At 40.0% G+C, this 13936-nt stretch overlaps 1 protein-coding gene and 1 non-coding gene across 2 annotated transcripts; both read right to left on the reverse strand.

Annotated features, from left to right (window-relative positions):
* Positions 1–1832: 1832 nt before the first annotated feature.
* Positions 1833–8026, reverse strand: LOC115526095 (tripartite motif-containing protein 64-like). Its single transcript, XM_030333570.1, has 6 exons — positions 7604–8026; positions 6943–7038; positions 5543–5773; positions 4741–4763; positions 3454–3551; positions 1833–2326 (listed from the first exon to the last, which is right to left on the reverse strand). The coding sequence occupies exons 1-6, from the start codon at positions 8024–8026 to the stop codon at positions 1833–1835; spliced, it is 1365 nt and encodes a 454-aa protein (XP_030189430.1).
* A 5490-nt stretch (positions 8027–13516) lies between these two features.
* Positions 13517–13623, reverse strand: LOC115526694. Its single transcript, XR_003972723.1, has one exon. It is a non-coding gene; the product is annotated as a U6 spliceosomal RNA (small nuclear RNA).
* Between the last annotated feature and the right edge of the window lie 313 nt (positions 13624–13936).

Raw genomic sequence — 13936 nt, forward strand, 5'->3', positions numbered from 1 at the left:
GAGATCGTGACCTGAGCCGAAATCAAGAGTTGGACGGGTAACCGACTGAGTCACCCAGGTGCCTCTGAATTATGTATATACTTTAGAGGAATGGCTTTTATGGTATGTAAATTTCATCTTACTAAAACTGTTATTAAGAAAAGAAGAAGAAAAGGCTGGCACAAGAACAGACACTCAGATCAATGGAACAGAATAGAGAGCCCAGAAATGGACCCATAAACGTGTGGCCAACTAATCTTTGACAAAGCAGGAAAGAATATCCAATGGAATAAACACAGTATCTTCAGCAGGTGGTGCTGTGAAAACTGGACAGCGATGTGCAGAAGAATGAACCTGGACCAGCTTCTTACACCATAATCAAAAATAAACTCAAGATGGCTGAAAGACCTAAACGTGAGACAGGAAGCCATCAAAATCCTCGAGGAGAAAGCAGGCAAAAACCTCTTTGACCTTGGCCACAGCACCTTCTTACTCAACACATCTCTGGAGGCAAGGGAAACAAAAGCAAAAATGAACTACTGGGACCTCATCAAAATAAAAAGCTTCTGCACAGCAAAGGAAACAAATAGCAAAACTAAAAGGCAACTGACAGAATGGGAGAAGATATTTGCAAATGACATATCAGATAAAGGGTTAGTATCCAAAATCTGTAAAGAACTTATCAAACTCAACACCCAAAAAACAAATAATCCAGTGAAGAAATGGGCAAAAGACATGAATAGACACTTCTCCAAAGCAGACATCCAGATGGCCAACCGACACATGAAAAAATGCTCCACATCATTCATCATCAGGGGAATACAAATCAAAACCACCATGAGATACCACCTGACACCTGTCAGGATGGTTAACATTAACAACTCAGGCAACAACAGATGTTGGCGAGGATGTGGAGAAAGAGGATCTCTTTTGCATTGTTGGTGGGAATGCAAGCTGGTGCAGCCACTCTGGGAAACAGTATGGAGGTTTCTCAAAAAACTAAAAATAGAACTACCCTGCGAGCCAGGAATTGCAATACTAGGCATTTATCCAAGGGATACAAGTGTGCTGTTTTGAAGGGACACATGCACCCCCATGTTTATGGCAGCACTATCAACAGTAACCAAAGTACAGGAAGAGCCCAAATGTCCATCCATGGATGAATGGATAAGGAAGATGTGGTATATATATATACAATGGGGTATTACTTGGCAATCAAAAAGAATGAAATGCCATTTGCAATGACATGGATGGAACTGGAGGGTATTGTGTATGCTAAGTGAAATTAGTCAGTCAGAGAAAGACAAAAATAATATTACTTCACTCATATGAGGAGTTGAAGAGACAAAACAGATGAACATAAGGGAAGGGAAACAAAAATAATATAAAAACAGGGAGGGGGACAAAACAGAAGAGACTCATAAATATGGAGAACAAACTGAGGGTTCCGGGAACGGTTGTGGGAGGGGGGGATGGGCTAAATGGGGAAAGGGGCACTAAGGAATCTACTCCTGAAATCATTGTTGCACTATATGCTAACTAATTTGTATGTAAATTTAAAAAAATAAAAAATAAAACAAGTTAAATAAAAATAAAGAAAGAAGAAAAGGCATTGATTATATTCCAGAAAATGCTCCAAAATAAACAATTTTTTATTAAAAGAAAATTTAATACACAAATTTATATAGTCAACATAGTTAATGCCATTTTATAAACGTACAATGGTTCTGTTCCCTTAAGTCAGTGTGCTCAAAGACCCTTATTATCCTGTTGTTTTACATGAAAAGATTTCATGATAGGAATTTCCTCAGACATGGGAATTCATCAAATAAATGCTCACAAAACTTGTTTTTTCAGAGGGAACCAAAGCAAAGGAAAGGCTTCAGAGGGAAAGAGAAGGAGGAAGGAAGGAAACTGTATATGAGGGAACTTTTGCAAACATCGTAGAAGCTCACAGTTCCATTGTCGTAATCCAGAAATACTCCAATCTGACCCAGAGGCCTTTCCACATACTGAATTAAGGGCGGGGAGTTGGTGGAGAGGCTATAACGATTGTTTATCTTCAAAGAAAACAGAAGAAATGCTGCCTCAGGATCACTAATGGTATCAATATCACTCATAAAGGAATCTTTACAGACTCCCAGAATCCAATTTGGGGAGCATGTGACATCCACCTCCCAGTAATGTTTACCAGAGGTGAAGACCTGAGGTCCCCAGGCTGCAAAGCTCGCCAGGCTCTCAGGCTCTCTGGACACACCAGGATGGGTGACTCCAAACATCACACTTCCAGCATCCTCAGAAACGCACATGTAGCGACCGGTGGCTTCCTGACTCAGCACATTACCCACTACAAAGAGAGGCAAAAATTAGGTCAGTGAATGGGTTTCCACGTCCTGAGGGGCAAAGATTTTCTACCCACCAGTGACCTCTTCATTTCCCCTCCTTCAAGGAAATACAAAAGAAAAGAGTGAAGAGAGTTCAGATGGCTTATCTATGAAGAGCAAGAGTTGTGACTGCCTCTATAGCACAGAAACCCTTCAAATCATACAGAAAAAGGAAAAACATCCAGACATACTGTGAACTGTGTGAAGCAGTCATTTAATGTCAGTCTGGATAATTTATTTCAGGACACACCTCATTTTTTGTCTTTACTTCAGAAAACTCTTCCTGTGTTGTTTATCTTTAATACTATTTAATAAATAAATAGCACCTAGCTATTATGTGGGTATTGACTGGCATATAACTGGTACCTGTGACATTTTCAAATGTCAAAAATTTTATAGAAATCCACGTATGCTTAGTTTAGAAGCTTCTGAAAAGAATGTTGTGGCTTTACATTATCTGTTCAGATCCTGGATTTAGTCAAATCCCAATTTTAGCCCTCTGCTGTCTAGACCTACTCTCTGTTGTGGGCCCACTCTGTTTCAGCCCTGTTCACACATCCCTTGCCTTTCAGTGGCTTTGAGATTGCTCTAATAACATTAAAATTATTCTGCCAATGACAATTTTGGTCTTTCTCTGTCAAAGCTTTCTGATTTTATAAGTAATAGTCTTTGTACAATGCGTGATAAAGGCACTTGGAATACAGAAAAAATTAAAAACCACCAATGCCATATTTAAGCTTTCAAGACTGGAGTAAACTGAATAAACATACATATTGATTGTTATTCTGAGAACTAAATATTCTAGCTCTTCATAACTACACGACCAACCTGGTTACTCTTCTCTTGCTCTGTTTGTGTCAGAAACAACTAAAAAATATGTATCGTGCTTTGCATTTTCAGTAAAGTAGAAGTTGGAAAATTTAGTCTTTATCATTGTAACATGACTATTTAGAGAGAAAAGAGATAATAAGTTTGGAAAGTCATACACTACCTTCATGTCAGAAAAAAACAAAATTAAAAGAGAAAGGAGAATCATCCCCAAGAACCACTAAAGAAATTGAGGCCTGATTGCCAAAGGGCTGATTCTTACCTCTGAAGTTGTTCAGTATGTCTAGGATTCCTGTGATGCCGTGCGAGGTGAGCTCTGGAATCATGGGCTGAGGCTTTTGCACCTGCACCAATTCAGTCCTGTAAAGAACGACATCAGTTACACTTCTGGGCCAAAGGTCAATCGCACTAGATTACAAAAGCAGCAGTGTTTACTCAAAGAGTTTTCATCAGAATTCTCCCATTTTGGTTTATTGGGAATACATTGTATTCCACGCTCTTGGGAATATGAGAAACGTTACTTTACCTTTTTTTCTAAATTTAAATTATATCAAACTCCAACTTCTCCATTCTTCTCAGATATAATTCCATTTCGCAAATTGCTGAGGATCATTCCCTCCCTCTATTCCACCTCAGGCAAAGCAAAGATCCTGAGGTCTTACAGAGAGCACAATGTTCAGGCAAAGCCTTTGGGAGGTCGGTCTGTACATAGTCACTAATGATATATTCAGTGTCTAAAAGGGGAAAGCCCACTGAGTCAGACAGTTTTGTTCTTTTCTGTCCAGCAAGAGAATCTACTTTCAGCCTGGCAGCTTTGGTCCCCAGGGTCTGACCCCCCTCAATGGGCACCAGGAAGCCATTTCCTGTGAGGCCCTGTCTACCACCGGATGTGTTGTGATGGAATAGGTGAGATCATTACTACTGCTGGGAACAAAATCACACTCCCCTCCTATCCATTCTTGGGGAATATCCGTCTTTCTTGTCTTTTTCACCTCCAACTCTCTAGGGTAGGAACCCCTTCTGTTACACCTTAGAAAAATTCCTTCGGTAAGTTTTACTGTGGTGAGGTGGGAGAGGATTTGGGAGCAGTGAGTGGAACAGAGCCCAGAATGTTGCATGGTTTGAAGTATATTTTAATTCATCCGCACAAAAAGAAAACTGAGTCCAAGGAGCAGAAGGTCTTTAGGCTTCTTTAAAAAGAAATAGAAAGTAGCCACAGAGGGGCACCTGGGTGGCTCAGTCAGTTAAGCGTCTGACTCTTGGTTTCTACACAGGTCGCAATCTCAGATTGTGGGATTGAGCCCCACACTGGGCTCCATGTTGACAGTGTGGAGCCTGCTTGGGATTCTCTCTCTCCCTCTCTCTCTCTGTCCTTGTGTGCTCGCTCTCACTCTCTCAAATATAAATAAATAAGCCTCAACAACAACAAACAACAACAACAGAAAGTAGCCACAGAGAATGATTTTAAGAGCTCAAAACATGTCCATCCACTTTATCAATAAGAACAAGAGACTTGCTCAGCAATCAGTAACCATTAGTGGAAACTCACCTTTGCAATACATTTCCCAAGTCCTGTAAGGGAAAAAAAAAAGTAATGTTAATCATGAGAGTTTTGTTTTTTTGCTTCTCTAAGTATTCTTGTTTGTTTGCTTAAATAATGTATTTTTTTCTCTCATTCCCCTCTAAGGAACAATCAGAGACTACCTTAATAGAACCTAAACTAAAGCATGACAGAGTTCCTTAGGATATATTAAGGAAAGAAGGAGGTCAGGAAGGGGCTGTGCAGAGATGCAACACGATCTAGGTTTCCACTGTCACTCAGAGCCCAGTCTTATTCCCAAGAAGAGATCTGATCATTTGCGATAACAATGAAAGCAAAACAGAGAAATTACATTTTAAAAAGTTATAGAGTGCAGTAAAATTGGTTGCCAAATTCTACAACCCTTGCCTAGTCAGAGGGCAAAATCTCAGTGTCTTCAGCAAGTTATTTCTGGAGTGGGGGAAACAGAGAGTGACAATGGATTAGGGGAACATAAATTGAGAATTACTCCAACATAGCTAACCTTCCTCTGGTTATAGGGTTTTTCTGATTTTGGATCATTTATCCATGTGATTAGTACTTCTGATTACACAGCAATAATTTTGCCATAGGTTAGCTCCTAAATGGGAAAAAATCTCCCAAAGATTACCAGGGTATGAAGAAATAAATGGTTGGACAAACAGAATGATGGGAGTCAATAAGCATCATGACTTTGCTGAGAGTAATGGTATATGCTGTTAGCATTTCAATGTCATGGCAACATTGCCCAAAAAAGGATTCCTGTCTCTGAGGATGAACCCTGCCTTCTCACCTGGAGCAGCTCCAGGTCAGGCTTGTGGCACATCTCAGTCAGCTCTTTGTACATTTCTTTCAGGCTTGCTTTCTGTTGGGTCATTCTGAATGCACTTTCCTGGAGTTGTTGCAAAATCTCCTCCGCCTCTTTCTCCAGTGTCTCCAGATGGAGTTGCTCCTCCTCGCGGAGAAACAGATGCATCTTCTGATACTGCATTTTGATCATCACTTTCCTTAAAAGCACATAGTCCTGAGAAGATGGTAGGTGTAAAGGGTTAGCCTCACTCACAACAGAAAACCTCAACCTTCAAATCCTACTTCCTTGGTGTCATTGAGAAAGTACTTGACAAACTTCGTACCTCATATCTCCAAACGTCTGGAATATTCGCTAGTCCTTTATGTTCACCCTTTGTCTATGTTCTTAGATGCCTTCCCTGTTCAAATCAAGCTCTCTAAGAGGTCCCAGGCTATCTTGCTGTGATGCTCCATCAATTATTTCCTCTCTTACCTGAACGTCCTTTTCTTTTGTTCCTTTGTCTGATTTTTCTAAATGTTTAAAAATACTTATGTATACACCACACTTTACAGATCTTTAAATTCTCTACTTTTCCTCTCGGTGCTACCCTGTGGCTCTCCTCTTCTTCACAGCCAAATTCATTGCAATGTTTTATTTTATTTTTAAGTTTGTTTATTTTGAGAGAGAGAGAGAGAGAGAGAGAGAGAGAGAGAGCACGCAGGAGCAGGGGAAGGGCAGAGAGAGAAGGAAAGAATCCCCAGCAGGTTCTGAGCTTTCAGCATAGAGCCTGATGCGGGACTCGATCTTACAAACCAAGAGATTATGACCTGAGCTAAAATCAAGAGTTGGATGCTTGGGGTGCCTGGGTGGCTCACTCGGTTAAGCATCCAACTTCGGATCAGGTCATGATCTCATGGTTCATGAGTTCCAGCCCCACATTGGACTCTGTGCTGACAGCTTGGAGCCTGGAGCCTACTTCGAATTCTGTGTCTCCCTCTCCCTTTGCCCCTCCCCTGCTAGTTAGCACTCTGTCTCTCTCTCTCTCTCTAAAATAAATAAATATTTTAAAAAATTAAGAAAAAAAGAGTTGGACGCTTAACCAACTGAATCACCAGGCACCCCTATTACAATGTTTTCTTAAACTCAGTGTCTAAGGAGGTTTATCTAAACCTGTAGGGTTGGACTAGGAATATCTCGCATGCCCTGGGTATCCCATATACCAGAATTCTTTGCACTAGCTTTTATTGGCCTGTATATCTGTGATTACTGATCTATCATTTGAAACCATTACTTTTTCATGGAAAAAAAAATGATCCTTTAATTGGCAACCTAAATGTAGCCAAAAATCTAAACCACCATTATGTCAATCTGCATAAAAACAGATAGAACATTTTCATTCTTACCTCAAATGACTGGATTTTGTTAGCTTCTTGATTCAGATCATTTTGCATTTCTTGACTCATGTCCCATAAAGAGCCCATTCTCTTCAGAAGTTTCTCCTGCAAAATAACCATGAGCTTTAGCAACACAGAAGATAATATTATAGATTTCATCCCCTTATCTATGGGAAAAGTCAGTGGCTGAGAAACCAGTAATCTTGAGTTAGCATGGAGTGGCCAGATTTCTCTGCATTATCTAATTTGATTCTAATATTTGTGATATCAGAGGTGACAAACGTAATAGAGATTTGAGGGTAGTCTATAGATAATATTATCCATTTCCTGAGAAACTGGCACTCGAATTTTTATATAACCTGACTATGAAGGCATCAAGCTTGCATCAGAAGCCAGTGTTCCTGGTAGTAGCCACTTACCCCACAATTACATCAAACACACAGATTTGGACAATGTTTCTAAGGAAATTTCCCTTACTAAAGGATCAACATAGCTATGATTATAGCGTCAAAATTGGTCAACACACTGAAAGGATATTGGTCTTGGTATTTCTATTGAAAAATCACCACCTTCACCATCTCCACTCACATCAACTTCATGATCATTTTCCTCATCTTTCTCTCGGACTTAGAAGCCTATGAGTCCAAACTGTTCTAGAGCCATCACTTACCCTGTATTCCTCAGCAGCCCACTGGACTGGACTGTGGCCATGAGCCACATGCTCTGGTGATTCAGAGCAGAGCCCACACAGCAGGCTCTTGTCAGCCTCACAGAAGAACTCCTTTGCTTTCTTGTGTACCACACAGATCTGCTCATTGGAGCTGTTGGCGTGGTAAACTCTGGCCCGTCTGGCAAGGGATGCCAGTTTCTTGAGCGCAATATTGGTTTTGAAGTCTGATTTCTCTGAAATTCCCCTGCACTCAGGGCAGGACATTAGGGTCTGGGCTTCCTCCCAGCAGAGGTGCAGGCAGGGACTGCAAAAGCTGTGCCCACAGTCAATGGTGACAGGGTCTATGTAGTAGTTCATACAAATGGAGCAGATGAGTTCATTCTGCAAGGCTTGCAAGGTGTCCAAATCCATATTTCTGTACATCTTTAAAAAAAAAAAAGAGAGAGAGAGAGAGAGAGAAAGTCATTCTTCTGTCCTGATGAGGTGGGGGAAAGCCTTTAGACAAAAGCTTGTCTGCTTGAGCTCTATCTAATCCACCTATTAATTTAACTCCAGCACAAAGGGAGGCACGGTAGATATAGATACGTTGGGTTTATGCTATGCTACAAGTGAAAAAATGGGACAAAAGGGTCCTCACCATCTTTTTGGTTTCAAATAGACAGTGTTCTTGGGGCTCCTGGGTGGCTCAGTTGGTCAAGCATCTGACTTTGGTTCAGGTCATGATCTTACGGTCTGTGAACTCAAACCCCGTGTAGGGCTCTGTGCTGACAGCTCAGAGCCTGGGTCTGCTTCAGATTCTGTGTTCCTCCCTCTCTCTCTGCCCCTTCCCCACTCACACTCTGTCTCTGCCTCTCAAAAATAAATAAATGTCAAATAGACAGTCAATTTCCCAATCAGAGCTAAACTACTGCCCCTCAAAGACTGGGACAGGGAGTGAAAGGATAATTACAGAGTTACATTTCTTAGCTGATTGGTGCAGAAGCCTATATAGAATCTCAATCTCCCCTCTCCCCACCCTGACTCTCTCTCTCTGCATGTGTTTCTCTCTCTCTTCATGACTGTAACACAGGCACACATATACACACAGACACTTCATCTCTATGCTAACAGCCTCCATGTATACTGTCTCCAAACTGACAGGTGTACTTTTCTAAAAATAAATAAAACTGATTAGGCTTAATTTAAGCTTGTTTAACTTAATCAGTGTTGCCTTCAACTTTGACTCCTGCAACTGTAAGCAGTTGAATTTGTGCTTCTAACTTTAATAGCAAAACTTCTCCTTTCAGGAAATAAAGTCTAGGGGCGCCTGGGTGGCTCAGTCGGTTAAGCATCTGACTTCGGCTCAGGTCATGATCTCGCAGTTTATGAGTTTGAGCCTCACATCAGGCTTTGTACTGGCAGCTCCGAGCCTAGAGCCTGCTTCAGGTTCTGTGTCTCCCTCCCCCTCTGCCCCTCCCCCACTCATGTTCTGCCTTTCTCTCTCCCACAAAAATAAATATTAAAAACATTTTTTTTGTAAAGGAAATAAAGTGTAAAAATTATCTTTTATTTCTAGTTTGGAAAAGGATTTTTCCCAGAGTCAGTTCAGATCATCAGAACATCTTCACATCTTGAACTGGTGAACGTTCAAGTCACAGTGCTAACGAGCAATGATTAATCTTTTTTTTTTTTTTTTTTAACAAACAAAAAAGAGAATAAGTATTTGGATTTTCTTTCTGCACTAGAAAGTACAGAGATGTAGTTAAGAGAAGCATGATCAGTTCATCTGTATTTTTGGTATTTCCCCATGGTGATCAATGCCACTTGTTGGGAGTCTTTACCCATTGGTAAGAGCCTTTTAAATCTAGTCTGCAAACTGAAGGTTTTAGAAGGAGAGCATAATAGGACTTTTACAACAAAGGGTTTCTAACTAATTCAGCACACTAAACTTTCATGTTGATGGCTATAAAGACTATTACATACATACATTATGTTGAACATTTCAGGTGCTTTATGAGTTCCGAAATTGCATAAAAACTGCATAAATCTCTAAGACCTAAAAAAACTTAGTAACACATAAGATAATAGAATAAAAAATAATCGGGGCGCTGGGGCGCCTGGGTGGCTCAGTTGGTTGAACAGCCGACTTCGGCTCAGGTCATGATCTTGCGTTCCGGAGTTTGAGCCCCGCGTCAAGCTCTGTGCTGACAGCTCAGAGCCTGGAGCCTGCTTCAGATTCTGTGTCTCCCTCTCTCTCTACTCCTCCCCCATTCATGCTCTGTCTCTCTCTGAGTTTCAAAAATTAATAAATGCTAAAAAGAAACAAAAAACAAAACAAATAAAACTTAAAAAAAAATAATCGGGGCGCCTGGGTAGCTCAGTCAGTTAAGCATCCGACTTCGGCTCGTGTCATGATCTGACAGTTCATGAGTCCGTGCCCCACACTGGGCTCTGTGCTGACAGTTTGGAGCCTGGAGCCTGCTTCAGATTCTGTGTCTCCTTCTCTCTGTCCGTCCCCCCACTTGGACTCTGTCTCTGTCTCTCTGTCAAATATGAACATTAAAAAAAATTTTTTAAGTAAAAAAAAGAATAAAAAATCATCAATTTAATATAATAAATATTATTATATTACAAATGCTCTAGTTACACAGATATTTTAAATCTTGATGTGATTTTAAATAACTAGGAAAGCTGTTTGTTTGCTTGGATAAGACCCAACCAGGACAACAGCTAAATTGAAAGTATTTGTAGAGGAGAAAGTAGGCATGAAGATATTTACTGTAAATTCCATACTCACCAGGGTCTACTGAGTGGTCTTACCTCTGGAAGCTCTGGAAGGTCTGGAAGGTCTGCTGCTATCAGGGTCAGTAGGAACTCTCTGCTCCCTGAAGCCTGGAAGCTGCAAACTCAGCCAGTCTTCCTTGTAAAAGAAGTCCTCTCTGGACAGACGGGCTTTTTATATGGTCAGTCTCACCTAAGGTCACGCCTACTTCTTGAGATTGGCTATTGTCTTCAGAAAGAATCGGAAGTGGCTGATTAGATAACACAGAAAGGTATAAAAATGGCTTATTAGGGTTTACAGCATCTAGAGAACAACCCTTGAGAACTAATGCCCTAACAGAATCTGGACTTGTTTTGGGGTATGATGGAAGAAAGTTGAACTTGCACAAGTTGTTCAAAAAGACATTCAAGTTTTTATTTAAGTTCTACTTAGTTAACATGTATGGTAAAATTGGTTTCAGGTGTAGAATTCAGAGTGATTCGTCATTTACATACAACACCCAGTGCTCATCATAACAAATGCCCTTCTTAATACCCATCACCCATCTAGCCCATCCCCCACCCACCTCCCTCCAGCAACACTCAGTTTGTTCTCTATCTCTTACAGTTTGTTTCCCACTCCTGCCTCTTTCTCTCTTTATTTTTCCTTCCCCTTTGCTCCTCTGTTTTGTTTCTTAAATCCCACATATGAGTGAAATCATGTAGTATTTTGTCTTTCTCTGACTGACTTATTTCACTTAGCATAATATACTGTAGCTCCCATCCATGTCATTTCAAATGGCAAGATTTCATTCTTTTTGATTGACATCAATTTTTTTAATGTTTATGTATTTATTTTGAGAGAGAGAGAGAGAGAGTAAGAGCATGAGTGGGGGAGGGGTAGAAAGAGAGGGACAGAGAGAATCCCAGGCAGACTCCATGCTCAGTGCAGAGCGCCACATAGGGCTCCATCTCATGACCACAAGATCACGACCTGAGCTGACATCAAGAGTTGGAGACTTAACGAACTGAGCCATCCAGGCGCCCCTGACCTCACAATTTTTAAAACTTGTTTTCTTACTCTGCTCTTTAAATTTCTAATTGCTAATTAAACTCCAGCTATTGTTTATCTGATTATGTTAAAGCAATCAAACATTAAATGGAAAAACCAACGCATCTGAACTGTGCAACTTTCTCATAAAAATATTTAAAAAGGGCACGTAGGCATTTCAATTGGGTTTTAAATAATTGTATATGTAATAGTTGGTGGAATTAACTCTGCTAGTGTTTTTCATACCTTAAATATTTGATGGCTATTTTTTTAATGACTGGTTCATGTAAAAATAAAATCTATTTTGTGGACTTATGTATCTTGGTGAATAATTTTAAACCAAATACTTTGTGTATTTGTGTGTGTGTGTGTGTGCACACTTATATTATCATATGAGGTGATAATACCTATTTATACAAAAATTAGTGCAGAATTATTTTTTTTTTAAATTTTTTTTCAACGTTTATTTATTTTTGGGACAGAGAGAGACAGAGCATGAACGGGGGAGGGGCAGAGAGAGAGGGAGACACAGAATCGGAAACAGGCTCCAGGCTCTGAGCCATCAGCCCAGAGCCCGACGCGGGGCTCGAACTCACGGACCGCGAGATCGTGACCTGGTTGAAGTCGGATGCTTAACTGACTGCGCCACCCAGGTGCACCGCAGAATTATCTTTAATAACATGCATAAAATAAAAATACTTATAAAATATAAATTTTAAAATTTATGAATTAATAAATATAAAAAATAATAAAATTACTTTAAAAAATTTTTATTTATTTATTTTGAGAGAGAGAGAGAGAGAGTACAAGTGGGGAAGAGGCAGAAAGAGAGGGAGAGAATGAGAATCCCAAGCAGGTTCTGCACTGTCAGTGGAGAGCCTGACTCGGGCCCAATCTCACAATCATGACCTAACCCGAAATCAAGAGTCAGACACTGAACTGACTGAGCCACCCAGGTGTCCCCAGAAAATTTTTTTTTAATCGAGGTATAATTAACATATAACATTATATTAGTTTCAAGTGTTACAACATGATCTGGTATTTTTATATATTGCAAAATGATCACGATAAGTCTTGTTAACATCCATCACAATACATAGTTACATAATTTTTGTCTCATGATGAGAACTTTTAAGACCTCTCGTCCCAATTTACAAATATGCAGTACAGTATTGTTAACTATAGTCATCATGCTGTGCATGCTGTGGAAATTATTTTTAACAGAGGTGCCATACTGCCTGTGTTTTGTTGACGCCTATCACAGTTTAACAAATCACCAATGCTTGCCTATAGGTTGTCTCACTAAGTTATCTAATGCGTGGGAGTTTAGGCCCTATTTTTATAAACATGAAAATAATCTAACCTTACTAGGAATTTTTGAAAGTGAAAGTTTAAATAAAAATCACCTTTTAGAAGGGGTGCCTGGGTGGCTCAGTCGGTTGGGTATCCGACTTCAGCTCAGGTCATGATCTCAGTCTGTGAGTTCGAGCTCCGCGTCCGGCTCTGTGCTGACAGTTCAGAGCCTGGAGCCTGCTTCTGATTCTGTGTCTCCTTCTCTCTCTCTACCCCTCCGCCGCTCATGCTCTGTCTCTCTCTGTCAAAAATAAACAAACATTAAAAAAAAAAAATTTTTTTAATAAAAAAAAATCACCTTTTAGAAACTTTGACGGGAGTATCTTTTATACACATTTGTAATAGATGGAAAATAAACCAGATTGTAATTTTTTTTTTTTAACATTTAAACTGTGTACCAAGTTTTTGGACCAAATTGTGTAGGATAAGTTAAACTTAAATTGCATTCTGTTAACCAATATGAGTGTATTCTGTAAGCATAGTTATGTTAAATAAAGTTTTAAAAAGAAAGAAAAAAAATTATTTGGGGCAGCTGGGTGGCTCAGTCGCTTAAGTGTCTGACTTTGGCTCTGGTCATGATCTCACAGTTTGTGAGTTCGAGCCCCATGTCGGGCTCTGTGCTGACAGCTCTGAGTCTGGAGCCAGCTTCGGCTCCTCCTGGCTGTTCCTTAGTCCCTTGATCTCTGTAGCAATAGATTCTCTGCTGTCCTTTATACTGTTTTCAAGCCCAGCGATTAATTTTATGACTATTATTCTAAATTCACTTTCTGAAAAATACGGAATGCTTCACGAATTTGCGTGTCATCCTTGCGCTGGGGCCATGCTAATCTTCTCTGTATCGTTCCAATTTTAGTATATGTGCTGCCGAAGCGAGCACTGGAGCCAGCTTCAGATTCTGTGTCTCCCTCTCTCTCTCAAAAATAAACAAACATTATTATTTTTTTTCATTATCAAATTGTGGGGCACCTTGGTGGCTCAATTGGTTAAGCATCTAACTCTTGATTTTGGCTCAGGTCATCATATTGTGGTTTGTAGTTTCGAGCCCCGCATCGGGCTAGACATCTGCTGACAGTGCAGAGCCTACTTGGGATTCTCGTTCTCCCCTGCTCTCTCTCTTTCTCACAAAATAAATAAATAAACTTAAAATAAAATAAAATGATAAAATAAAATAAAATAAAAATTATCAAGTT

This window comes from Lynx canadensis, chromosome D1 (assembly GCF_007474595.2).
Source record: "Lynx canadensis isolate LIC74 chromosome D1, mLynCan4.pri.v2, whole genome shotgun sequence".
In the NCBI taxonomy this organism is placed as follows: Eukaryota; Metazoa; Chordata; class Mammalia; order Carnivora; family Felidae; genus Lynx; species Lynx canadensis.